The 25215-nt window shown below is 54.4% G+C and overlaps 1 protein-coding gene across 5 annotated transcripts in view; it reads left to right on the forward strand.

The window, feature by feature from the left end:
• Window positions 1-25215, forward strand: part of COL5A3 (collagen type V alpha 3 chain) — a 74501-nt gene that overhangs the window by 48299 nt on the left and 987 nt on the right. For all 5 annotated transcript variants that reach the window (XM_074338206.1, XM_074338205.1, XM_074338208.1 and 2 more), the window contains 56 exons: window positions 69-131; window positions 617-691; window positions 776-859; window positions 1032-1088; window positions 1177-1230; window positions 1427-1480; window positions 2038-2091; window positions 2174-2227; window positions 2424-2477; window positions 2839-2883; window positions 2992-3045; window positions 3227-3271; window positions 3416-3469; window positions 3619-3663; window positions 4596-4649; window positions 4753-4797; window positions 4941-4994; window positions 6283-6327; window positions 6438-6491; window positions 6624-6731; window positions 7152-7205; window positions 9586-9639; window positions 10531-10575; window positions 10800-10853; window positions 10980-11024; window positions 11473-11526; window positions 11627-11680; window positions 11765-11818; window positions 11944-12051; window positions 12225-12314; window positions 12583-12636; window positions 13505-13612; window positions 13727-13834; window positions 13920-13973; window positions 14527-14580; window positions 15143-15250; window positions 15326-15379; window positions 15579-15632; window positions 15746-15799; window positions 15935-15988; window positions 16525-16632; window positions 17268-17321; window positions 17506-17559; window positions 17850-17903; window positions 18182-18235; window positions 18415-18522; window positions 18699-18752; window positions 19391-19444; window positions 19617-19724; window positions 19983-20036; window positions 20124-20159; window positions 20593-20646; window positions 21266-21482; window positions 21564-21676; window positions 23196-23264; window positions 24912-25151. In XM_074338206.1, coding sequence (XP_074194307.1) covers window positions 69-131; window positions 617-691; window positions 776-859; window positions 1032-1088; window positions 1177-1230; window positions 1427-1480; window positions 2038-2091; window positions 2174-2227; window positions 2424-2477; window positions 2839-2883; window positions 2992-3045; window positions 3227-3271; window positions 3416-3469; window positions 3619-3663; window positions 4596-4649; window positions 4753-4797; window positions 4941-4994; window positions 6283-6327; window positions 6438-6491; window positions 6624-6731; window positions 7152-7205; window positions 9586-9639; window positions 10531-10575; window positions 10800-10853; window positions 10980-11024; window positions 11473-11526; window positions 11627-11680; window positions 11765-11818; window positions 11944-12051; window positions 12225-12314; window positions 12583-12636; window positions 13505-13612; window positions 13727-13834; window positions 13920-13973; window positions 14527-14580; window positions 15143-15250; window positions 15326-15379; window positions 15579-15632; window positions 15746-15799; window positions 15935-15988; window positions 16525-16632; window positions 17268-17321; window positions 17506-17559; window positions 17850-17903; window positions 18182-18235; window positions 18415-18522; window positions 18699-18752; window positions 19391-19444; window positions 19617-19724; window positions 19983-20036; window positions 20124-20159; window positions 20593-20646; window positions 21266-21482; window positions 21564-21676; window positions 23196-23264; window positions 24912-25151 — 3897 coding nt within the window. The remainder of the gene's footprint in view (window positions 1-68; window positions 132-616; window positions 692-775; window positions 860-1031; window positions 1089-1176; window positions 1231-1426; window positions 1481-2037; window positions 2092-2173; window positions 2228-2423; window positions 2478-2838; window positions 2884-2991; window positions 3046-3226; window positions 3272-3415; window positions 3470-3618; window positions 3664-4595; window positions 4650-4752; window positions 4798-4940; window positions 4995-6282; window positions 6328-6437; window positions 6492-6623; window positions 6732-7151; window positions 7206-9585; window positions 9640-10530; window positions 10576-10799; window positions 10854-10979; window positions 11025-11472; window positions 11527-11626; window positions 11681-11764; window positions 11819-11943; window positions 12052-12224; window positions 12315-12582; window positions 12637-13504; window positions 13613-13726; window positions 13835-13919; window positions 13974-14526; window positions 14581-15142; window positions 15251-15325; window positions 15380-15578; window positions 15633-15745; window positions 15800-15934; window positions 15989-16524; window positions 16633-17267; window positions 17322-17505; window positions 17560-17849; window positions 17904-18181; window positions 18236-18414; window positions 18523-18698; window positions 18753-19390; window positions 19445-19616; window positions 19725-19982; window positions 20037-20123; window positions 20160-20592; window positions 20647-21265; window positions 21483-21563; window positions 21677-23195; window positions 23265-24911; window positions 25152-25215) is intronic.

Here is a 25215-nt window from a genome sequence, read left to right on the forward strand (position 1 = left end):
GTGGGCCAGAAGCCAGCCTGGCTCAAACCTTGCCCTTCTCATGACCTCCATTCCTCTGTCCTCAACAGGGGGTGGTTGGACCCTCAGGCCCTCCTGGACCCCCAGGATTCCCTGGGGACCCTGGTCTACTGGTAAGAGACTCCTCCAGGGCATATCCTTCTGGGGAGTGAGGGTTCAGGCTGCGGAGCTGAGGTTGGGAGTAGGAATGTCTATACCATCCTGGAGCTGGCACTGACCCATCCTGCTCGTCTTTGTCCCCATTGGTGAATGTCACTCGGGCTCCCCTTCTGTCGCTGGGCGCCTGTCTCCTGCTTTTCTCCCTCTGTCTGTCTCTGTCTCTGAATGTCTTTCATCTCTGTTTTTCTCCCTATGTATCTGTGTCTCTGTTTCTTTATCTCTCGTCTGTCGGTCTCTCTCTCTGTCTCGGTCTCTGCCACTTTTTATGACTCTCTCTCCCTGCCTCCATCTCTCTGTCTCTGCCTCATCTTTGTCTCCTCGCCTCCCTCTTTCCATTTCTCTGTCTCTGCCTCTCTCTGTCTTTCTTCCCTCTCCTCCTTCACCTCTCTGACCTCCATCTCTCTGTGCCCCCCTGCCTCTCTGTTTCTCTCTCTCTCAGGGCCCTGCTGGCCTCCCAGGAATCCCTGGCATTGATGGGATCCGGGGCCTCCCAGGCACTGTGATCATGATGCCGGTAAGAAGAAGACGGGGGGGGGGGCACAGCCTTGTGGGGGGGAGCCTCTCTTTGGGGCTCCCCTCACTACCAGTTGTCTCCTAGTTCCAGTTTGCAAGTGGCTCCTTCAAAGGACCCCCAGTCTCCTTCCAGCAGGCCCAGGCTCAGGCAGTGCTGCAACAGGCTCAGGTTCGTGGAGGACAATCGGGCCCGGCAGGGGGCTGTGGGAGGACATCGGGAGATGAGGGATCACGAAGGGCTCGTCAGGACACAGACAAGTATTTGTCTTCTGAAGGTTCCTTTGGGGGGGTGTTGGGGGCCTCGTGGGAGCCCTGAGGCTCTGTCTCCTCTGTCTTTCCAGCTCTCTATGAAAGGCCCCCCTGGCCCGGTGGGGCTCACTGGGCGCCCAGGCCCTGTGGTGAGTAAGGAGGCGGCATGGAGGAGGGAGAGCCATCAGTGGAGAGGGGGACCTACTCTAATCGCGTTACCCCATCTCTTCTTCCAAGGGTCTTCCTGGATATCCAGGTCTGAAAGGAGAGATGGGAGACATGGGGCCACAGGTGAGACTGGTGGAGGTGGGGACAGGATTGCATGGGAAGGGTCTTCCCCCAGGGCCATGGGGTAAAGTGCTAGTTGCGGAAAATGACAAAGGGGCTGGGGATATGCTCGCAATTACCGCCCTTCCTAGGGAATGATTTAAATCAGTCCTTCCTCCTCCTTGTTCTTCTTTACACCCCCCTTTTCTTTTGCTTCCAGGGTCCCCGAGGCCTTCAGGGACCTGTCGGGCCCCCTGGACGAGAGGGCAAGATGGTGAGTGACTCGTAGGTTCTCAGGTCAGCCCTTATCCATCACTCAGTACCGAACAGGAGCCTCGGCTTTGTGCCACAGGGTCTGCTGGTGTCATTGGTGGGATAAGAGCAGAGGACAGAGAATGGAAGCTCCTCTGAGTATGTGACCAAAGAATCGGGCCAGGTCACAGAGTCAGGGAGGACTTGCCGGAGGGAATGGGGCTTGAGCTGAGATCTAAGGCAACAGGCAAGGAAGTGCATTCCAAGTAGATGGAGCAGCATGTGCAAAAGAGCAGCCTGGCTCATTGGGACCGATGACAGCCAAGGTGATTCCAGACAGTTTGAGGTGCCGTGAGAAATGTGCAGCAGGGCAGTTCGTGGAGACTGAAGATGAGGGTTCTGTGATGATGGTGACTTGGGTTAGTGAAAGGGCAATGGCTAAAAAGAATGATGGATGGGTTTGAGGTATATGTGGAAGGTTCAATTCATACACAAAGAAGCCCCCAGCACAAGACTCCGCGTGAGGACGGTGCTCCATGAATGGTGGTCAGTATCTTGATGATGTCACCTCCCCCACAGGGCCGCTCTGGAGCAGATGGGGCTCGGGGCCTCCCAGGGGACACGGGACCTAAGGTAGGTGATGGGACCAGGACTGGGACTTGGAGGGACCGTCAGGGTCAGGGATTCAAGGCTCAGCAGGTGTCTCTTTGTGTAGGGTGATCGGGGCTTTGACGGGCTGCCAGGGCTGCCTGGTGAGAAGGGCCACAGGGTGAGTGTGTGAGGCCCCTCCCCACGCCCACGCGCCTTTCTGGTATTCACGACCGCCCCCCACCCCCATTATCAGAGTCTCTAGCCCTGTGTGGGAGTCCTCTCCCTTCATGCCCCATCTCCTTTCCTGGGGGGGCGGGGGGACTGGTCTCCACCCAACCTTTCCGTTCTGAGCTCCCTTCTGTTCCTCACTATAGGGTGACTTTGGCCACGTTGGGCAGCCTGGTCCCCCAGGAGAAGATGGTGCGAAGGTAAGTTTGGAAGAGAGTTAGGGGATAGTTTGGAAGCTGGAAAGCCAGAATGAGAGTCAGAGAGGAGTATCCGGGAGACAGGATGAGGGGTGACGGACTGCCCTGGATGCACAGGAGGCCCCTGTGAGGCTCAGAGAGACAGACTGAGAGCTGGGGCTGAGCACAGGAGTTAGGAGGGAAGATTTAGGATGGCAGGTCCAGGTGTAGGGTCAGGGACCTGAATCAAACCACATGTACTCGGTCAGCTAGACCCTGCCACATGCTGACTCTGGGATCCCCTGGAAAGGGCTGCCCAAATGAGGGAAGGTGGTTCTCTGAGGGTCATACTCCCCCCTTCCCAAATGATGATGCTTTCCCACAGGGAGCAAAGGGACCTCCGGGGCCCACTGGCCAGGCTGGGGAGCCGGTGAGTACCAGGGACCCCTGAACCCCTTGCCTGGTCCAAGGGACAGAAGTGAGGACTCATGCGGCCTCCGAGCAGTGATGCTGGAATGATGTTCCTACTTCCTTGCAGGGCCCCAGAGGACTGATAGGCTCTAGAGGCTCCCCTGGGCCCCTGGGATTCCCGGTGAGAATGTCAACGTCTCTCCACATCTCTGCCTGTCTTCTCGCCGTTCTCCTCTGCATGTCCACACCTGTTGCCTGAGTTCTTCTCTGCCCACTCACCTTTCCACCTGTACCTCGCAGTGTCTCAGACACAGGCTCCTGTGCGTGTGTCTGCCCTGGTCTCACAGCCTCTCCTCCCCCAGGGTGCAGTTGGAATTGATGGTGCTCCAGGTGCCAAAGGAAATGTGGTACGTGCTTCTGACACTCCTACCCCATGACCATCCATGTCCTTGTCTGCAAGTACTTCCATGACCCCCCCCCCATTTCGACTTCACTGACACCTCAAATCCTTAGCCCCTTCCAGCTTCACAGAATCCCCGCTCTCTCCCCAGGGTCCTCCAGGAGAACCAGGCCCCCCAGGACAGCAGGGAAATCCTGGGTCTCAGGTTTGAGCTATCTTTCCCAATAATGTGGGGTGGTGATGGTCACCCAAGGTCGTAGACCACCCCCAGCCTCCTCAACCACAGCATTCACCACCCCTTTCTCATGTCTTCCTTTGCTCTCTCTCTCTCTCTCTCTCTTTTTATGTCCCCAGGGTCTCCCTGGCCCCCAGGGACCCATTGGCATTCCTGGGGAGAAGGTGAGTGATAGTTCTATCTGCCCACCCCACAATGTCTTCTTGTTTCAACTCTGTTAGCAGGAAAAGCGTCCCTCAGGGCCCCTTTTGTTAGCCCTGGGTAATGATAAATTGCAACATTCCCTAAGCAAGCCCAGAGTTACAAAGTGTCATTGTTAGGGAAGGGTAGCTTGGGGGAAATTGAAAGCCATCAAAGCTAGATCACAGAAAGCGGTATTGTCAGGATACAGGGGAACCCTCAGAAGCCAGTCATAGAAAATATTACCAAGACTCATGGGTCAGGAAAGCCCTTTCTCCGGTGTTCCATGGTGTCAGCTTTGTTCTGCACATGTTTCCATCTCCCCTGCAGACAGGCTTCTTTCTGCACATATCTTAGTCTGTCCTTACCCCAGTTTTCATTTCTACATGATTTTGTGCTGCTTTGTCATTATTTCAGTCACCCAGCTCCTTATCACTTTATAGTTTCTTTACCCAAATCCATGTGATCATAATTTTTATCAGATAAATTTTAGGAGAGAATCTGATTGGCTTAGCTGGGCCAAGGTCCCTGCCTCTGGGCCTGTTAACTGTTTGCAGGACATAGGGGGTCACCTCATACCTGCCAAGGCCCACCCTTCTTCAGATGGACCTATGGGTGGGAGGTACGTCTAAAGAAAGCAGTGTGGCTGGGGAGCCCCCACCCCAACGTGTCCCTCGCACTGTTTAAACATTCCTTGTGTAAACCCTCCCAGAGGTGGAGGATTTCTGGGGTTCAGAGACAGGACGGGCTTGGCCAGGGTCACACAGAAAGTCTGGGCAGAGCTGGGGGTAGATGTCCTGGCCCATGGGATCTGCTTGTTGTGTAACTTTGCTGTAGCTGCTAGTCTGAGTAGGGCTCTTCCTGGTGGAGTACCAGCTCTGAGACCCTCTGTCTCCTTCTCCTCATTATCTTTCAGGGTCCCCCTGGAAACCCAGGAATTCCAGGCCTCACAGGTTCTGATGGCCCTCCGGTGAGAATTGGGAGCTGGAAGAAGGAGAAAGAAGAAAGGGGAGGCTTTGGGAATTTGGATGGTATATGTAGGTCTCTGACAACTTAGAATGTTTTTCCCCCAGGGACACCCAGGCCATGAGGGCCCCACAGGAGAGAAAGGGGCCCAGGTGAGTGACCAAGAGAGAGGCTGGTTTGGGGATGAGGGTCGGTAGGCAGGGCCGGAGTCTGGAGCTAATGAGGAGAGAGCCGAGGGCACTGAAGACATGGAAGGGGGAAGAACAGGATGGCACTAATCTTATCTTCATCTCAGGGTCCACCAGGGTCGGCAGGCCCTTTGGGCTATCCTGGACCTCGGGGTGTGAAGGTAGGTGATACCTGGGGCCTACAGGTAGGGACGATTCATCAGCACTGGCGACGGCAAACCAGCTCCATCAGAAACATCTGCATGTGTGATAAGAGGAATCCGTCTGCCAGGCAAGGTGTAGGGGAGCAGGGTTTGGGTCTGAGAAGCAATATATAGACGTATGTGTGTTACTTGGACCTGAACAGCCTAAGGACAGCATTGCAGTGTAGTCGCCGCCTTGCAGCAAACAGTTCAGCCCATTGGAGGCTGAACCCATTTCACTGTGAGCACATATGCCACATCCAAGCCCAGGCCAGAACTTTGTACTCAAGCAGAGGGTTATTGTAAAGCACCAGCCCAGAGCCGTACAACCAACAAGAACAGCCATGTGGGGGCAAGCCGAGAGCCACACTGTGGCTAAATAGAGGTGCACTGTTGACCAAGGGACATCAGAATTCACATCTATATGGTCTCTGAGCCCAGTTACATTGTAGCCAAGTACAAGTACACATTGCCTATGGTCTAAGAACAGTTTGGTGGTAGCCAAGAGCTGGCTCTTCACATTTTTGCATTGTAGGCAAGCTCGGTTACCTTATAACCTGGAAGGCGGCTATATTGTAGGTGACTAAACTCAGTTCCATTGTAGCCAAGCATAGTTTCATATAGAAGACTTATAGAGCTGAGTCTAGTTACATTGTAGCCAGAGACTAATTATTGCCAAGGTCAGTTACATTATGGTCAATTGAATTGTCATGCTATTGTCAAAACACATAGATGGTATCCTAGTGTAATTTCATTGTAGTTTCTGAGCTCAGTTACACTGTAGCCAAGTACAGCTTTCCTTGGGACCCAGGCCCAGAGTTTGGTATGAGCAGCATCTGGGCTTGCACTGAGCAATCTCCCTGTAGCCAAGCACAGACTCGCCTTGTTGCCAGACACAGAGTCACATTGTGGCCAGCACAATGGGGAACATTCCTTTGCCTTTAGAGGAAGGCCGGTGCCTGGAACGTTCATCATCTTTCTCCTGCCAGAAGGAACTGTGGACACAGTGTCCCGGGAGATGGGAATTAATTTCTTGGAAATTTGGCCTTCCTTGCACATCCCCACACAGATGACCTTGGGAGGCGGCCAGTGAGAAGGAGCAGGGAGAGGCAGCTTCTTGCACATTAGGGGAAAGATCATTTTCTCTGAGGCTGCCCCACTCCAGTTGAATATCCTCTGGGGACTGTCCTGGCTGTTTTGAGACAGGGAACTGAGTTTGGGGCCCTTCTTAATCAGGGGAGGAAACTGAGAGCTTTTTTATTTTCAGGGTACCTCTGGCAACCGGGGCCTTCAGGGGGAAAAAGGCGAGAAGGTGAGAAGGGAGGGGATTCCTTGCAGGGAGCGGGGGGAGCCCTCATCATGGGGCTCTGCCTGTGTCTTCTATGGAACCCTGAACTTTGGTCTCTGTTCTCTTTCATTCAGGGAGAGGACGGCTTCCCGGGCTTCAAGGGTGATGGGGGGCTTAAAGGCGATCGGGTAAGATAAGGAGTCTGGTGGGTGTGGGGGGCCTGAGGAAGCCAGGGAGGGGGGGAGCTGGGGATGAGACGGGGCTGGAGGGAGTGGGAGTGACAGAGGGACTGATATCAGGGCCTCTCCTTTCTATTCCAGGGCCACCCGGGACCTCCAGGGGCCCGGGGAGAGGATGGTCCTGAAGGGCTGAAAGGGCAGGGGGGGCTGGCTGGCAAGGAGGGGCCCCCCGGCTCAGCTGGAGAGAAGGTGAATGGCTCTCGGTCACCCCCTGCAGCTTCTCATCCTATGGTCACGGGGTCCCCCACCCTTTGCCTTCTGTTCTCTGCCCTTTTATGTCCAACTCCAGCAGGCTGCTAGCCTACATATCATCTCCTTTAACTCCCCAGCTCAGTGTTACAGAGCAACTCTATGCGCATTATCTGATTTTTATCTACATAACCGCCACATGCAACAGGCATTTAACCCCCATTTTACAGACAAGGACACTGAGGTTTGGAATGATCGAATGCGCTGCCCAGGATAGGCCCCTAGGAGGCAGGAGCCATATTTGACTGAATCTCACCCTGCTGCCCCAGCCATAATGCCCCAGTCATAATGCCCTTTCCCCTCTGACCTCCAGGTTGCAATTTCTGAGCTTCTGACTTTTGTTCCATCACCTTTCTGCAGGGCAAGCTTGGGATGCCAGGTCTCCCAGGTTACCCAGGACGTCCAGGCCCTAAGGTGAGAAGCCAGGGGGCTGGATTAGGGCAAAGGCAGTGTTCAGAGACTGATGAACATCCGGGGATCGGGGCTGTGGTCTGGGGAGGTGAGCTATCACCTCATGGATCATTGATAAACAGCGTAAGATACAGGCTTTGGCAACAGACAAACTTGGGCTCAAATACCCACCCCTTACCTGCTAAGTGACCCCAGGCAAGTCTCTTGAGCCCATTTTTTTTCGGTTGCACAATGGCAATACCGGTAATATCTATTTCATCATCAAATGTGATTATAATAATGATTTTTTTATGATGATAAAACTGTAGGCTCCTTCTGATTTGGTGTGATCGAAATTGGTTCAAGGTCAGTAAGGGGGAGAATCATAAAAATACACATCTTACATATCTTGAATTGTTATAACGTACAATAAAATGTACTTATATAAAAATGTACCTTGTTTACCAATGTTCTGATGGATGCAGCTACTGATTAGACATGTCTTTCTGCCAAAGTTACACCCACATTACATCACTGATGATTTATAGTTTTTGTTTATATAAAGTGGGCAGAAACAAAGACGCTTGCAAATAAATCTTAGTGTAGAATCCCTGCAGAGTCCCACACTTTTGCCCTCTCAATCTGGCGCAGTGATCTTGCCAATACCTAATTTGACAGAAAAAAATTTTTTAGTAAGTTTCCTTTATATTGTGTCTTCCCCATTTAACTCAGATTTGACGGACATTTTTCTTTTTCTTCCTACATTTCATCAGTTTTTGTAAACTTTCATTAAGTCACATGACTCCATGAGCAAGGACAACTGACAGCAATAAATAGGTTTGGGAATAAACTCAGGGCACCATCCCAAGAATAGAACTCAGCCTGTGGGAGAAGTTTCTGGAAGTTAGAGCAAGGCCACCTAGCCAAGGCCAGTCAGTGTGTCTTGGACATCGAGCAATACATTAGAGGACGCAAGATATGTTAGGTCAGTGTCTTAGTCAGTTTGAGCAGCGATAACATAAATGCCTTAGATCGGGTAGCTGAAACAACGAACATTTATTTCTCACAGTTCTTGATGGTGAATGTCTGACATAACAATGGCAGCATGGTTGGGTTCTGGTGAGGGCTCTTTTCCTGGTTTGTAGATGACTGTCTTCTCTCTGTGTTTTCACAAGGTGGAGCGAGAGAGAGAGAGAGAGAGAGAGAGAGAGAGAGAGAGAGAGAGAGAGAGACACACAGAGAGAGAGGGAGACAGAGAGAGAGAGACAGAGAGAGAGACAGAGAGACAGAGACAGAGAGAGAGAGAGAGAGAGAGAGATGGAGAGAGACTGAGAGGGAGAGGGAGAGGGAGAGGGAGAGGGAGAGGGAGAGATCTAGTCTCCTCTTTTTAAGGGCAATGATCTCATTCGTGAGGGCTCCACTCTCATGATTTACTTATCTCCCAAAGGCCTCACCTCCAAATACCATCACACTGGGGGTTAGGGTTTCAGAATGTGAATTTGGAGGGGGGACACATTCAGTCCGTAGCAGATAGTAATAATCATCAATAACAACGACAGCTAATATTTCTTGAACACTTACTATGTACCAAGCACCATGTGCGACACTTTGTGCACATTATCCTATTTAAGCCTCACCAAAACCTCGGGAGGGTTGGTGTCCCCAAGATACAAACTAGGAGACTGATGCTCGGAAGGGTTCAGCCATTTGTTCAGGGCCACACGGCTAGTGCAATGGTGGATGAGATTGAAAACACAGTGAGGGGTGGGAGGGGACTTCAGAGCCTGTGTTGGTGGAGAAAGGCTGCCTCCCAGATGGGCGGGACAGGCGGGATGAGAGTAAGCCAGTCAGCAAACACTGAGGAAGCACCTACTATGTGCCAGGCAGGGGGGAATAAGACCAGAGCGCTATGTCCCTGGTGGGGAAAACAGACGTTGAATAAGTAAGCAGGTGAATACAAATATTGTGGCAAAACAAAGTAGGACGATGGGCTAGATGCAGTATGACTTGGTGGTCAGGATGGGGACAGAAAGCCAGCCGGTGACATCTGAATAAGATCTACATGACGAGGAGTCGCTGGCTCTGTGGGGACCCGAGAGAAGAGCATTTTTGGCAGAGGGAGCAGCCAGTGCAAAGGCCTTGGGGGCAGGAGGGTATTGGTGTCCCCTGAATAGCATTGAGGAGGCCAGTGTGGCTGGAGTGGAGTGAATAAGGGGAGGGTGGGAGGAGAGGAGGGCAGAGCGCTGCCCTGGAGGACGCTGGGGCTGGAGGGACCAAAGAAGCTTCTGGAATCGGTGGTCTGGCAAGGTCTGAAAGAATGGGGTAGTCAAATGGGGTGAGGGGCCAGCCTTGCCCACCACCCATGCCTCACCCCCTCTTCTTCTCTCTCATTCTCTCTACTCAGGGATCTATCGGCCTTACTGGTCCCCAGGGACCACTAGGAGAGAAAGGGAAACGGGTGAGTCGTGACTTGAGGGGGACGGAGAGGGAAGGGTTTCCCTGGGGGAACAGCATGTGTGGCTGTGCACGACGGTGGGTGGCCTCTGGGTGTCTGTGTCTATTCCTGGAAGCACCTGTGTGCATATATCTTCCCATGTGCAATGCAGCGCACATGTAGGTGACTCCAGCTGTCATGATGGCACATGTGCCGTGCATATGTGTGCGTGTGTGTGTCCCATGTGCCTCTTGGTGCAAATTAGATGGGGTCTGGGTGCTGTAGCCTGTGAGCTGGGACTGAGTGAACGGGGCATGCGCCTGCATGTACATGGTGTGACTGTGGACATAATGACTGTGAGGGGCATGGACGTGTGTGGAAGGGTATGGGACACACGCAGGAGTGCATTTCTGTGCACACTGAGTGTGTGTACATGCACACATTACCTTGCTGCGGGTGTCTTGTCGCTGTGTAATGGGCACTGTGTTACACACCTGCATGTAGGGAAGTGTTGTGTTTATCAGGACTGTGTCCTCACATGAACCTGTGCGTGTATGTGTTCACACTGAGTGCACACATGTGCAAGGGACATGCTGCATGGCAAGCTCCGCGATCGCCTAGTGCCTGGCACAATGGCAGGCACACGTGGGCGCACAGCATGCAGCTGTGATAACGACGTGTCCACGTGGGAGAATACACTCGTATGCGTGCGCCCTATGGTGCAGTCACACGTGTCACCGGTTGTGTGTGACCTTTGTGTGGTTGTGTGTGTGTGCATGTGAGTGTGTATAAAAGGCTGTGAATAAACGGTGGCAGATGTCTTTCTAGGTGTGTGACTGGGTGCGTGAGTGTTTGTGGCATGTGTTTGCACCATAACTCTCTTCTGTTTCTCCCCTCACTCGATTTATTTTCCAGGGGAAGGCAGGGCAGCCAGGTCTGGAAGGAGAGCGGGGACCACCAGTAAGAAAAGAGAGAGCTCTCCCCACCCCGCTGGGCCTTGGGATGCAGGGCTAGAAGGAGGGGCTGCGAGAGGAGAGATGGTGGGGAGGTCATGAGTGGGTTATGTTGGTGTCCCTGGTGGGGCGCGAGGGGGACTCACGGAGGGCGGGAACCCACAGATCTTGATCTCAAATCCTGGGCTCCCTCACCCTCTCACTTCTAATATTTGCTTTTTTCCTATTCAGGGCTCCCGTGGAGAGAGGGGGCAACCAGGTGCCACAGGGCAACCAGGCCCCAAGGTATGGGTGGGTGGGTGATCAGACCCCTTTCCAAGGCACGCCTTCAGCCACAGGCTCACCAAGTCCCCCCCAGGCCCTCCCAGTTAAGTTTGTTCTGTGGCCTGAATCTCATTCACTCTGTTCTAGGGCGATGTGGGCCAAGATGGGGCCCCTGGGATCCCTGGAGAAAAGGTGAGAGAGAGAGAGAGAGAGTGTAAGTGTGTGTGTGTGTGTGTGTGTGTGTGTGTGTGTGCGTGTGTGTGTGTGTGTGTGCGCGCATGTGTTTCTGGGCAGGAGTCAAACCCAGAAGGTAGGGAGACATAATGCAGTGGAAAGAGCACAGGCTCTGAAGTTAGAGAGCCATGAGTTCAAGTCCTACCTCAACCACTTACCTGCTGTGTGTTCTTGGGCAAGTCACTTAACCTCTCTGGGCCTGTTTCCCCATCTATAAGACTGGAATAACTACAGTCTCCATCCCAAGGGCTGCAATGGTGAATGAAACGACTCACAGTGTGTGTAGTGTGTTGCCCTGTGCCTAGCATACAGAAGGTGCTCAATGTGTGTGAGTTCTTGTTGTCATTGTGTGGGGTTCAGGGGTGCCAGGTAGGAGGGATGAGTAATGATTTCTGTTCCATTTCAGGGCCTCCCAGGCCTGCAAGGCCCCCCTGGATTCTCTGGTCCAAAAGGTCCCCCTGTAAGAGAGCTCACCCTGATTGGGGGGCAGGCGGGAGGGGAGCTGGGGCGTGGAGAGGTTCCTTATTTGTTCTTCAACTCTCTCCCATCTTGTCTCCCAGGGCCCCCAGGGGAAAGAGGGACGATCTGGGCACCCGGGACAGAGAGGAGAATTGGTGAGTGACCACTTGACCTCTGACCCCATTAAGTTCTCCATTTCTTCCCCCCATATGATGCTCCCTTTTAAATTTTCTCCCCAGGGCTTTCAAGGTCAGACAGGCCCACCTGGACCAGTTGGTGTCGTGGGTCCTCAGGTCAGAGTGGACCCCACAAGTCCCTTCAGTTTTTCACTAGTTGGGGAGATATTAGAGGGGGAAGTGGATCTCAGACCTCCCACCCCAGACCAGCTCTGTTCAAGATGAGTCTTCTTCCTCTGCAGGGAAAGATAGGAGAAGCAGGACCTCTGGGGGAAAGGGGGCCCCCTGGCCCCCCTGGACCTCCTGGTGAACAAGGTCTTCCAGGTCTGGAGGGCAGAGAGGGGGCCAAGGTGAGACTCTGCCCCATGGGGGGATCTCGGTGGAATGGCCCTGAAGGTCCCTCAGTGGCCCCATGCCACCTGAAGACTCAGAATCAGCCCCACGTGGGAGGGGGCCCAGACTCACAGATTGGGGGAGACACTGCTTTTCTGGAGCCTGACCTTCCTCCTCTGCACTCCTGCAGGGGGAGCTGGGGCCACTGGGACCCCTTGGCAAGGAAGGGCCACCTGGACCCAGGGGCTTCCCTGGCCCGCAAGGAGCCCCCGGGGACCCTGTGAGTATCCTTTGGAACCCCTCCTATGTGTGTCTGGCCAGGCTGTGAAGTAGAAGGAAATGGGGAGCTCAGGGCAGGGACATGGTGGTGGTATCCTGGGTGGGGACAACTGTGAAAGTAAAGAAATGACAGCTGGAAGGGCATGGAGGAGACTGACCCCGAACCTCAGTGCCCAGAAGGGCGTGAGAACTGTGAGCCCCCTAGAGTGAATACAGCACCTGGGGACACTCCTGGGGCTCTCTTGACTCTGAACCATCTCCTCCTTCAGGGACCTACTGGTTTGAAGGGTGACAAGGGACCCCCGGGCCCCATCGGGGCCAATGTAAGTGCAACCCCATTTGCTGGGTGGGAGGCAGGGTGAAGGGAAACTGGGCATCGTCATGGTTAAGTCCACTATTTTGGGAGTCAAACAGGCCTGGGTCACATCCAGCTCTGCCACTCACTGGCCAGGCTGTCACGTCACTGTGAGCCTCAGTTGCCTCATCCATAACCTAGCCCATCTCATAGGTTTTTACACATCTCGATGAAATGATCCATCTGACACATGCTTACCTGTGTGCCAGACATCGACATGCAAAAACCTTTCTCCTGGAGGATACGTTCTAGTTGAGGAGACAAGGAATCAGTGGTGATAGATGCCCTGAAACAAGTGACGCAGAAAGTGGGGAGCAGGGGCAGAGCAGTTGAAGTAGGCTGGTCAGGGAAGGCCTCCTGAGGAGGTGACATTGGAGCTGACACCTGAGGAGGGGAGGGAGAAGCCGTGTGGATGCCTGGGGGAGCAGCATTCCAGGCAGAGGGAACAGCATGTGCAAAGGCCCTGAGGCTGGACTATGCCTGGTGTGTAAGAGGAAACAGTGAGGAGACCGTGTGGCTGGAGGGCAGTGAGCAAGGGTGAGAGTGGGAGGAGGTGAGGGCAGGGACGGGTTGGGAGCAAGCCACGTAGGGCCTGGTAGGCTCCAGGAGACCTCTTTGTATCTCAGTGAGGAGGGAGCCCCCGGAGGGCGGTGGGCAGAGGCGGCACGTGCCCTGGCTCAGGTGTTCACAGCTGTCTCTGTCTGCTGTGTGGGGAACAGATTGGATACGTCCTGGTAATCAATCACCTAAACTCAGTGACTTGAGGCTTGAAAATCCTCCAGATATGAGAACTACTACTATTGCTATTTTTCCTGACCCCTCACCCCTGTTTTCAGGGCTCCCCTGGGGAGCGCGGTCCTGTGGGCCCAGCAGGAGGCATTGGGCTTCCTGGCCAAAGTGGAGGCCAAGGCCCTGTTGGCCCTGCAGGAGAGAAGGGGTCCCCGGTAAGTGCTGTGCCCACCCCATTCCTCAGGCATCCTGAGGACCCAGCCCGCCACATACCAGGACCCCACTCCTGCCCTGGCCCCTGATATTTCACCTTCCACTCCCCCCATCAGGGCGAACGTGGCCCCGCTGGCCCCACTGGCAAAGATGGGATCCCAGGACCCCTGGGGCTTCCAGGGCCCCCTGGGGCCATTGGGCCTTCTGGCGAGGAAGGGGACAAGGTGAGAGCTCCTGGAGAGAGAAGGGCTGGGGAAAGTGGGGGGTTGCGGGGAGCCTGGCTCTTTTCTCATGTAATTTCTTTTGCAGGGAGATGTAGGGGCTCCTGGTCACAAGGGAAGCAAGGGTGACAAGGGGGATGCGGTGAGTGGGGGCCCCCGTGAGGGGTGGTCGTCAGGGAGGGGAGAGGCGTGGGTGGGAGAGGCCCTGGAACGCCTTACCTTCCTGAGCCCATCTTGACACCTGCCAGTAACAGAAGCCATTCAAGCTGCCTGGAATGAAGGGGCCAACAGACAGAGTCGCTGGGGCCCCAGGAGACCGGGGAGGCCACTGAGGCGCTTACTCTCTCCTCTCCCTCTCCTTGGTGGCACATCGTTCTCTCTGGCTTTGACTCTGCATGGCTCTGAAGCATCGTGTCCACAGCTTCCTTTCGGGCTTCAGCCACAGCTCATAGCATCAGCAAGCCAGCTCGGTCCCTGGGTGCTGGGGGGCCTTTTAGGGGGAAGTCCTGATGGGCCCAGCTTAGGACAGATGTGTGTGTCTGATCCCAGCAGTTGGTGACGAGGAAGACAGGGTTGGGAAGTGTGTGCAGCTGTCGCTTCCTGATGGGGGCACGGGGCAGTGATTGACATATCTAGTGCCATGCACCCCCCCAATCTTGAACTTGAGGGGTTTTCTAACTCTGTTTCTTCCTCAGGGCCCACCTGGACCAACAGGGATACGGGGTCCCGTGGGACACCCAGGCTCCCCGGTAGGTGCTCCCAGCTTTGTGACTGTCCCCTGAGTCCCCCATGGGAAGGGACAGTGTCCTACACTTGGACTCAATTCCAACCCTGATCCACTCCTTGCTGATACCCACTATAACCTCACCCCAGAATCTGACTCAATCGCCACCTCCACCCCAACCCTGAACCCCCTCAGCCCTAATCTCAACCCTGCCTGTGACCTTAACGTCAATTCCAACGCAGATTTTATCTTCAAATCCCACATAACTGAACACTGACCCAGTCCTACACTTTACCCCAATGCTGACCCGCCCTCCAGTGCTGACTCCAAACCTAAGCTCAAACTCTCAATCTGACCTTGACCCTAACCTCAAACCCAACCCTAAATTCCCTTTCAGTCCCATCTAAACCCTGCTCATGACCTTGACCTCAAGCTGGACGTGATTCGTCACCCAATGCCCATCAACCCTTGACTTAATTCCCAAACTCGGACCCTTAACCTGCACCCCCAACTCCAAACCCAACCCTGAGCCTAGTTCCAACCATTGACCTGGACCCTAATTGCGCCCTGCCCTCTCCTTCTCCCAGGGAGCAGACGGGGCTCAGGGGCGCCGAGGGCCCCCAGGCCTCTTTGGACAGAAAGGAGATGATGGAGTGAGAGGCTTCGTGGGGGTGATTGGCCCCCCTGGGCTGCAGGTAGGTGTTTGAGTTTGGGGTATGGCTTCTGGTTCCCCCAACCCTGTGCCCCAATCTTGCTTCTTTGTTCCACAGGGACTGCCAGGCCCTCCTGGAGAAAAGGGAGAAGTTGGAGATGTGGGGTCCATGGTATGGACAATGGGGGGCAAAGTGGGAGGGGAAAGGATGTGGCAAGGTGGGGGTGGCTGTTGGATCAATGGGGGGGGGTCACAGGGACGCGTTATTTTAAGGATCATGTGGGTCACCAGCGTCAAGGGTGGTGTTTGTGGTTGCTGGAGACTTTTGGAGGACCATGGGGTCACTGGATGCTATTCTGACTGTTCCACAGGGTCCCCATGGAGCTCCGGGTCCTCGGGGTCCCCATGGCCCTAGTGGATCAGAGGTGAGGACTCTGGGAAGGGCACCCAGGATGCCTCAGAAATGGGGACATACATTTCCCAAGAAGGGGAGGTTGGGATCCCACAGTCTCACCTGTATCCCTCACTGTCTCTCCAGGGCCTTCCGGGGCTGCCTGGAGGAGTTGGTCAGCCAGGTGCTGTCGGCGAGAAGGTGAGAGAGGGAGGGCAGGGAACTGCACAGGGTGGGGGAGGTACAACAAGTCCTGGTTGTGGGGGGCTGTGCTGGGGAGCCTCTCTCTGTCTGCCAGAATGGGACCTCTTCATACTCTCACTTTGCCTCCTGCAGGGTGAGCCAGGGGAAACTGGAGACACAGGACCCCCAGGAACCCCAGGCATCCCTGTGAGTGACTGTGTCCTGTGCCCCTGTACCCATCCCAGGGAACCCCTGGTCCCTGGCTACCTCAGACCACCTTGACCCCTGTGCAGTCCTAGGTCACCCACTGCCCAGAACCTACAGGCTTCCCGGGTTATCTTGATGACAGAGCCTTGGAAGGTAGCAGGGCTGATGTGTATTCTCCATGTAGTACACTGCACAAGAGTGTGGGACCGAGGGGGTCGATGGCGGCTCAGAACCAACACTAGCCCTGGCCTGGGGATGAGCTGCCCACAGGGGGGCCTTTTTCTAACTTACTCAAGGGTGCCACATGGACTAGACCAGCCTTGCTCATGGCCTATAGGCAACTGGACCACCCTGACCTCTGACTCCTATAGTTCCTAAATCCCTTTGACTTCTGATCATTGGGCAGGCGAGACTACTCTGACCCCTGACCCCAGGAAAGTCCCAGACTCCTCCCACCATCCCTAAGTCCAGGTATGCTAACCTTGACCCCTGGAGAGTCCAGGCGCTTCTGACTTCTGACCTCTGTTTCTGCAAAGGGGCCCAAGGGAGAAATTGGTGAAAAGGGGGACACAGGCCAATCTGGGGCTGCTGGGCCCCCAGGCAAGAAGGGCCCTCCTGGAGAAGATGGAGCCAAAGGGAACGTGGTGAGTCCTGGGGGAGGTGGAGGCAGAGATGAGGGCGGACACTCATGTCTGCTCAAACCTGCTCCCCAACTTCCAGCCAGGGGTCCTGTCCTCCAGTATGCTGAGTCTATGAACAACCCAGAACAGAGCTAATGAATGATTGATTGAATGAATGAATGAATCAATTAGTCATTGTAGAGGGTGAAACTTGCTTCCACATGGAATCACTATCAATGTCGGGAAGGCCAAGGTCAAGATTGGAGCTGATGTAGGATTTGCCGTCAGGCGGAGGTTGAGACCTTTCTGCCACAGCGGCAGGGCTTGGGGTGGGGTGGGAGGGCAGTGGGCAACTTCAGCGTCTGTGGGACTTCACCATCCCGTTTGCTGTGTCCGTCTCTGAGGGTCAGTTTATCTGTGAGTCCTGAGCTGGGTGGCTGCTGGAAGGATGAAGTGAGATGATGCGTGGAACGTTCTTAGCTCAGCGCCTGCACACATTCAACACGAGAATGTTCTCTCTACCAGGGTGGAGATTTTGTGTTTTGTTCACCATGTATCCTCAGCAACCAGAACTGTGCCTGGGCACCATTTGTCTGCGAAATGAATTAGTCAATGCTCAATAATTCCAAGATGTGATTATTCGTCATTCTGTGTTCCAGGGCCCCACAGGGCTCCCCGGAGATCTAGGACCCCCTGGAGACCCTGGAGTTTCGGTGGGTGTAAACCCTGCTTTCCCCACCAAGCCCAGCATATTCCCTAATTTTGTCCCCATCTCCCTACCCCCCCATAGACTTGGGCAAGATTCCTGGAGCAAATAACTTTCATTATCCTCCAAGCCTCACCCCCAAATTCTCATGTGACCCCACGACCCCTGCCAACTCTGTCCACCACCCGCAGGGTCTGGATGGTTACCCAGGGGGGAAAGGAGACCCTGGTGACGTTGGGGGACCGGTGAGTGGGGAGCAGAGGATGTGGTGCTGGGAGAGGGGGTTGGGGCTGGTGAGTGGGAGGATTGGGGGCCAGAAGAAGGGTTCATGACGTACTCAAGGCCCCCATAGGTGTGCCTGCTTTGCCTCTCGGGGGCCTCATCAGGAACATGAGAAGCTTGAGGGAGGAGGCAGGAGATGGCTGGTGCTGAGCTGATGTTTTGGGAAGGTTGTCTTTGGGTCAAAGGCATCCGGAACCAGTTACGCTCAGTCAATGTTAGCTAATTCTATCCTGGTGCTGCCATCACTCCACAGGGTCCGCCTGGCGCTTCTGGGGAACCTGGCCCTCCTGGGCCTCCTGGCAAGAGGGTGAGTGATGACCTGCCTCCTGGCTGTCCTGGCTCCAGCCTTGTCCCACTCACCCCCACAGGCCCGCACTCACCCCCACAGGCCCCCACCCACCCCCACAGGCCCCCACTTACCCCCACAGGTCCCCCCCCCACAGACCCGTACCCACCTTCACAGGCTCGCCTTCATCCCCACTCATCCCTGTAGGCCCCACTTCACCCCCACAGGTCCCCCCTTACCCCTACAGACCCCCCACTCACCCCCCCAAGCCCCTCTGACTGTCTCTACTACCTTCTCAGGGTCCTTCTGGACACGTGGGACGAGAAGGCAGAGAAGGGGAGAAAGGTGCCAAGGTGAGTGCCCCCTGCCCTGACCCCTCAGCCAACAGTTGGGTCATCAGAATGGGGAGGGGGCCTGTGACCACCACAGGTGCCCCAATTCCCTCCCCCTACCTGATAGCTCTTGGCTGGGGGTCCGGAGGCAGGTACCTCCTGACTTTCTCTGTCCCCTCCCTTGCCACTGTCCTTTTTAGGGAGAGCCAGGCCCTGATGGGTCCCCAGGGAGAACAGGCCCAGTGGGGGCTCGAGGGCCCCCAGGGCGTGTTGGGCCCGAGGGTCTTCGAGGGATCCCCGGCCCGGTGGTGAGTGGGGTGGGAACAGGGATGGGGCGGGCTGGGGGTGGGGTCAGGCCCTCCACGTGCGTTTCTACCTTATAATTTCTCATCACGGTTGGGAGGGGCTGAGCCTGGTGGATGGTAGGGGCATCCACACTGGGCTCTGGCAGGGTGCAGTCCCTCCATGTTCTGTTTCATCCCAGGGTGAACCAGGCCTCCTTGGATCTCCTGGACAGATGGGCCCTCCTGGCCCCTTGGTAAGAGACTTCTTTGTCCGTGAGGTCCTGGCACTAAGAACCACACTGGGCACCCAGTAGCCATCTAGTGACCATGGATTCTGATGGTCAGGCTGACCCTTCACGGACTGTCTGGTGGTCCACCCTGACCATGTATACTAACCGTCTATTCTGATCATTCATCTTATTGGTCCTACACTGACCCTCCATCTTGGTCTATACTGACCACCCACACTGACCCTCCATCTTGGTCTATACTGACCACCCACACTGATCCTCCATCTTGGTCTATACTGACCACCCACACTGACCCCTCCATCTTGGTCTATACTGACCACTCACACTGACCCTCCATCTTGATGGTCTACATTAACCAGTGACCCTCAATCTTGACAGGCCAAACTGACCATCGATCTTGATGGTCTACACTGATCACTCATACTGATCTTGACCACTGACTGTTCAGATTGGCCCTCCTCCAGCCAACCCCTTCATTATCTCTTGTCATCCCTCCTCTCTCCTGACCATCCCCACAATCACATGTCTGGTAATTCCCCTTTGAAATCTGGGTAATTTCCCATCTGACCACCCCCAATCACCCACGTGAACCTTGAGATTTCATGTTTACACTCACTGACTGACCCGCCCTCTCCTTCCAGGGGCCCTCTGGCCTCCCGGGGCTGAAGGGAGACGCTGGCCTCAAGGGGGAAAAGGTAAGGATCCCTCCATCCTTTAATTCCCTCCCACATTTACCCCTATCTCCTCCCTGGCCAGAGGGCTGGGAGAGTGGGGTGTCCTCTGCTCCCAAACTCATTACCCCAAGGCTCTAGAAGAAAAACCTCCCAGCACCCCTTTCTTCCCCCACCTGCCTCTTTTGTCCTCCAGGGCCACATTGGATTAATTGGCCTTATTGGCCCCTCTGGGGAAGCCGGTGAGAAAGGGGATCGGGGGTTGCCCGGCGTACAGGGCCCTCCTGGCCCCATGGGAGAACCCGTGAGTGTGTGTCCTGCTCCAAGTGGGAAGAATGTGTTCAAAGGAGAGGGTGGGTGGGGAGGTAGAGATGGGGCTTGTTTGGAGACTGGGGGGGGGAGGGTTAGGGAAACCTGGGTCTGGAATGATAGGGGTTGGGTCTGGGGAAAAACGGGGGCTCTATCTGGGGACTTGCAGATTCGAGGCTATGTCTGGAGTTTGGGGTCTTGAGGGGACCATAGGGTTGAACCCCACCAATGATACCTGATGTCCTTTCTCCAGGGTCCCCGCGGTCCCATTGGCTCTCTGGGCCACCCTGGACCCCCAGGTGTAGCAGTGAGTATGAGGGGTCTGTGCGGTGGGGGTGGGGGTCACCGTGGCGGGCCAGCCAGGACTCCAAACCTCTTTGTCTCTACCCCACAGGGCCCTCTGGGAGAAAAAGGCTCAAAGGGGTCCCCAGTGAGTATTCCCTGCTCCCTTGGGCTCCCACATTACAGCCCCCACACCCTTCCACTACACCAGAACCTTCAATGCCTTTGCATTCATTGGTTTATTTAGTCACTCAATCATGTATTCAACAGATATTTATTGAACACCTACCACTGTATTTCATCAAATCTAAGATGCCATCAATTGTAGGATGCACCATTATTTTATAAACTGCTCTGAAAGAAAACAATTCTGCCAAGTAAACTACCACTTGCCAAAGATGTTAAGATGATGATTTCAGAGATGTTAAAACATGGAAAGAAAATGTGTTTTTATGCTTGGTGCTAAAAATTGCATGTGCCTTCCCTAGGGCTCTGTGTGTGTGTGTGTGCATGTATATGTGTGTTGGCAGGAAGGGGTCTTCCATAGACAGAGTTCACCCCCAAGTGACTTCTCCCTACAGGGATCCCTCGGGCCCCGTGGAGACACTGGCCCCCCAGGCCCACCAGGTCCCCCGGTAAGTTCCCCAGGGACTGTGTTGGACTGTCCCCACTCGGTCCCCCAGTGTCCAGAACCAGGTGGGGCCCACGGCCACCTGTGTCAGGGGATGCAAGTGCGGAGAGAGGTGCCTTGAAAGCCAAAGGGGAGTCTGGGCTGTGTGTGTGTGTTGGGGTGGGGGTTAGAAGGACAGCTGTGGGGGCACTGACCGGGTTTTGTTTGCACCCTGTCTCCCCTACCCCATCTCTTCCTCCCTGACTGTCTCTCCACCTCTTCCATCGCTCCTGGCTTTTCCCTGCCTCAAATATTGGTTGCACGATTTTATCTGTTCTCTCTTTTCCTGCTTGCTGGTGCCTGCCCCCCCCCCCCCCCCGGGCTTTCTCTGCCTGAACTTGTGGTTCTCTCTCTCTTTTGTGATATTTCTACTTCTATCTCTCCCCATCTCTGAGTTTTCCTGCCCCTCTCCTTCCTGTGTGTCTCTCTGTCTGTCTCCCCCATCTCTGTCCCTGTTCCTGCTTGTATCTCTCTCGCACCTTTCTCATCAACCCCACCCCTATCTTCTGCCTCCCGTGTCTCTCTCTCACCTCTGCCTGTCTCTCTGAGCCTGGTCTCTGTTCTCCATCTCCCCCTCTGCTCAGGGACCCCGGGCGGAGCTGCCTTGGCTGCGCCGACGCCGGCGCTGGGTCCCGGGCCCGGAGGCGCTGGAGGCCCCGGAGGGCGGTCTGGAAGAGGTACTGGCCTCTCTCACGTCTCTGAGCTTCGAGCTGGAGCAGCTGCGGCGCCCTCCCGGCACCGCCCAGCGCCCGGGCCTCGTGTGCAGCGAGCTACACCGCAACCACCCGTACCTGCCGGATGGTGAGGTCCCACCCCTCGCTGGGCGGGCTGGGAGCCGTCGGTCCCGCCCCGGCTCACCCACCCGCTCCTGGTCTGCGGCAGGGGAATACTGGATTGACCCCAACCAGGGCTGCGCGCGGGACGCGCTCAAGGTTTTCTGCAATTTTACGGCGGGAGGAGAGACCTGCCTCTACCCTGACAAGAAGTCTGAGACTGTGAGTGCCCCGGGGGGGGGGGGGGGGAGGAGGGGGTTGGGAGGAGGAGGAAGGAGGCTTTGGACGCCATCCCATCCTCTCCCCCTCCCAGGGAGGGCTGTCCTCGCCTCCCCTGCCCCCAACAACGAGTACCAGACTTTGTTGAAGACCTTATCTTTCCAACATTTATCGAGCACCTACTGTATGCCAAGTGCTGGAGTTACAACAGGGAATTAAAAAAAAAAAATCTCTGCTTTTGTGGAGCTTGCCTTTTAGGAGGAAGACAGAGAAGAAAAGCAAGTAAAGAAATTAGGAATGGTGGCGAACCTTTAAGTAGTGCTTACGTGAGCCAGGCCTGTTTTAAGCACTTAGATGCATTAACTTACTGAGCCCTTATCACGCAGTGTGGCAGTCCTGTCATCAACCCCCAGATAGGGAAATTGAGGCACAGAGGTGAAGAGAGGACCCATCAAGGTCTGGATCCAGCGTCCCAGCCCTTAAGTACCTGGCTACCCTGCCTCCTGACCTGCTATCTTATAGGCTCTGTGGGCTCACTGCCCTCCAGGCTTTGGGCTGGGAGGTGAGATCACCTGGTTCCCCCAGAAATCCTGGAGTTCTCCATCAGGGAGCTCTGAGCCTAACAGCCTATCACCAAGAACCAGGCTTAGCAGTGGAGGACAGTGAGCGAGCACTACCAGCTCTGGACCACCTGGGTTGGAATCCGGGTCTGTCACATCAATGTTTTCATCTGTAAAGTGGGGTTCAAGCAAGTATCTACCCCTTAGGGTGGTTGTGCAGGTGTGGTACCAATGCACAAGTCAGGGAATGCTGAGTAGATACTGACTATGTGCTAATACCTCTAGGGCAGATAAAATACACAGCCAGCACAGGGCCTGCAAAAGTGAACAATAATGTTCTTCTTATGCATTGTTATTTTGATTGATCAGAGCCCTGGTTTACTGGGTGCTCAGAGCCCCCCATATATGGGGGCTGGAGTGCAGAACTTGATCTCTGAACAACAGTTGTTGATATCTGAGACCTCATCTCTCACCAGCTCCCCTTTCTCCTACTCAGAGCGAAGCTGGGGAGGGGAGTGAGGAACGTTCTAGGTTTGGGTTCCCCAGACACAGACCCACAGACAAGGATTTGAGGTCAAGTCATTTATTTAGGTGATCCCAGGAGGCACCAGGAGGGGGAGGGAGATATGAGAAGGTTCAGCAGAGGCAGCCAGTGTTAAAATGTCACCATTGGGCACCCAAGGCTCGGTTCCACTGAGGACTTCTGCGAGACAGCTGGAAGTTGTCCAACCTGGCAGAGAGGGAGCTGGGGCATTTACGTAACTCTTGTCAGTCATCTGTTGAGGGCTGCTTCAGAGGGCCGGGCACCCTCCCCTTGGGCCTGCTCTGTGCACTGGCCAAGTCCACTCCCTTAGCCAGACAACAGCCAGAGAGCCCCAGATATTTACAGTCTGGGGAGGTAAATGCGGAGGACGTGGTGGGCATCCAGGCCACTTGCTACTGACCCTTCCTCCTTCCACCAGGTGAAACTGGCCTCCTGGTCCAAGGAAACGCCAGGAAGCTGGTATAGCACATTCCGTCGAGGGAAGAAGGTGAGTTACCAAAGGCTGAGGTGGCAGGTAGTATGAAAAGTTACGGGAAGCATAAGTTATGGGGAGTTGGGAGAGGGGCTCTGAGGGATGAGGGGAACAGGACAGACTTGCCTCTGCCTTCCTGGTGATTGCAGGTTAAGGAAGGGGGAGTAACTGGGGCAGCATTGATGTGTGATGGGGGAATCACAGGGCCTGGTGGAAATCCAAAGGCAGCGCTAGAAGGACCTGAAGGTTTCCTGCTAGAAGTCATACCTCAGCTGAGGCCTAAAGAATGAGATGGGTTAGCATGTTTGGGAGGACAAGGAAAAGTGTTTCAGGCAGAGGGAACAGCGTGTGCAAAAGCCCAGAGGTAAGAGATGATCTGGTGAATTTAAAGAAGAAAAAGCCACTTGCTCTCCTTTAGAGGGAGATTGTAGTTGGAGCAGAGGCTGGGGAGGTTGGTGAGAGCTAGGCCCATCTCCCCAGAAAGACGTAGGCAGTAGGGGGCCACGGATTGTGTTTAAGTGAGAGAGGGATTCAGACCAAATCTCTGTGTTAGAAAAATGCCTCTGGGGCCGGGGTGATGGTGGTGAGACTGGAGGCTGGGAGATAAGGAAGAGACAAATGTGTTGATCTATGAGAGTGAGGATGTTCAGGCTGGAGCTGGTGCTATGGGGATGGAGAGGAGAGCATGACTCGGAACAATATCAAAGAGGGCAAATCAATAGGACCTAATAATTGATGAGATAAAAGGGAGGGGGGAGACGGGGATGATAGTCAGGTTGCTGGCCTGGGGGACTCGTGTCTGGTGAGATTCTGATATGTAAGTGAAACGAAGAGCAGGTTTAAGGGGCAGGGAATCTTGGATTTTGGGACTCATTTATGTAACATATAAGTATATGCTAAGCACTGGGAATATAACAGCAAATTAAACACAGTCCCTGACTTCATGAAGTTGATATTCTACTGGGAATATAACCAAGGAAATAAATAGACCAAAGAAACAAATAAAACTATAATATAATATTAGGGAATATCATGGTTTGGATCCCCCCCAAACAGACCCTGAGACAAAGATCCAATTGCAAGTAGTTTATCTGGGAGGTGATTCCAGAAAACATCAGTCGAGGGATGTAGAAATGAGACAAAGAAGGGAAGGAAGCCAAAAGGATGTGTTACCAAGTGTGTTATCTCAAGTCAGTGATATGTTAATAATATGTTTTATTTAACCCAACATATCCAAAATATTGGCATATCAGTATACAGATTATGAAGGCATTTTACTTTTTTCAGAGTCTGGTATAAATTTTGCATTTATAGGACATCGTAATCTGGATGCTAAATTTCATTGGCAATACTTGATACGTACTTAGATTTCATAAAACCTGCAGTTGGAAGAGTAGATTCACAAACTCACTTTGTTCCAAACCTAAGTTTTCTGATAACTGGATGGGGGCTAAATTATGAGTTATGATTTAAAGTGAAAAATTTAAATTAAATAAATAAAAAGTTAAAATCAAACAAAATTTTAAAAACGTTTCTCAGTCCCATCGGCCACATTTTAAGTGTTCAGTAGCCACACATGCCTAAGGGCTCACAAGAGAACCATGGCTGGTGGGATGGCTGGGTGAATGGGCACCCTCACCTCCCGCTTTGTCCCACCCCCAGTTCTCCTACGTGGACGCTGATGGGTCCCCCGTGAACGTGGTACAGCTGACCTTCCTGAAGTTGCTGAGTGCCACCGCTCACCAGAGCTTCACCTACTCCTGCCAGAACTCAGCCGCCTGGCTGGATGAAGCTGGGGGCAACTATGGCCGCTCCCTTCGCTTCCTTGGAGCTAATGGGGAGGAGCTGTCCTTCAACCAGACAGCAGCAGCCACCATCACTGTCCCCTACGATGGCTGCCGGGTAAGGGAGAGGGCCAGGGGCTGAGCAGAGCGGGGAGGGGAGGCTGCCCTCCCCCTAACTCACC

Source organism: Rhinolophus sinicus, linkage group LG07 (genome assembly GCF_036562045.2).
Source record: "Rhinolophus sinicus isolate RSC01 linkage group LG07, ASM3656204v1, whole genome shotgun sequence".
NCBI classification, from domain to species: Eukaryota; Metazoa; Chordata; class Mammalia; order Chiroptera; family Rhinolophidae; genus Rhinolophus; species Rhinolophus sinicus.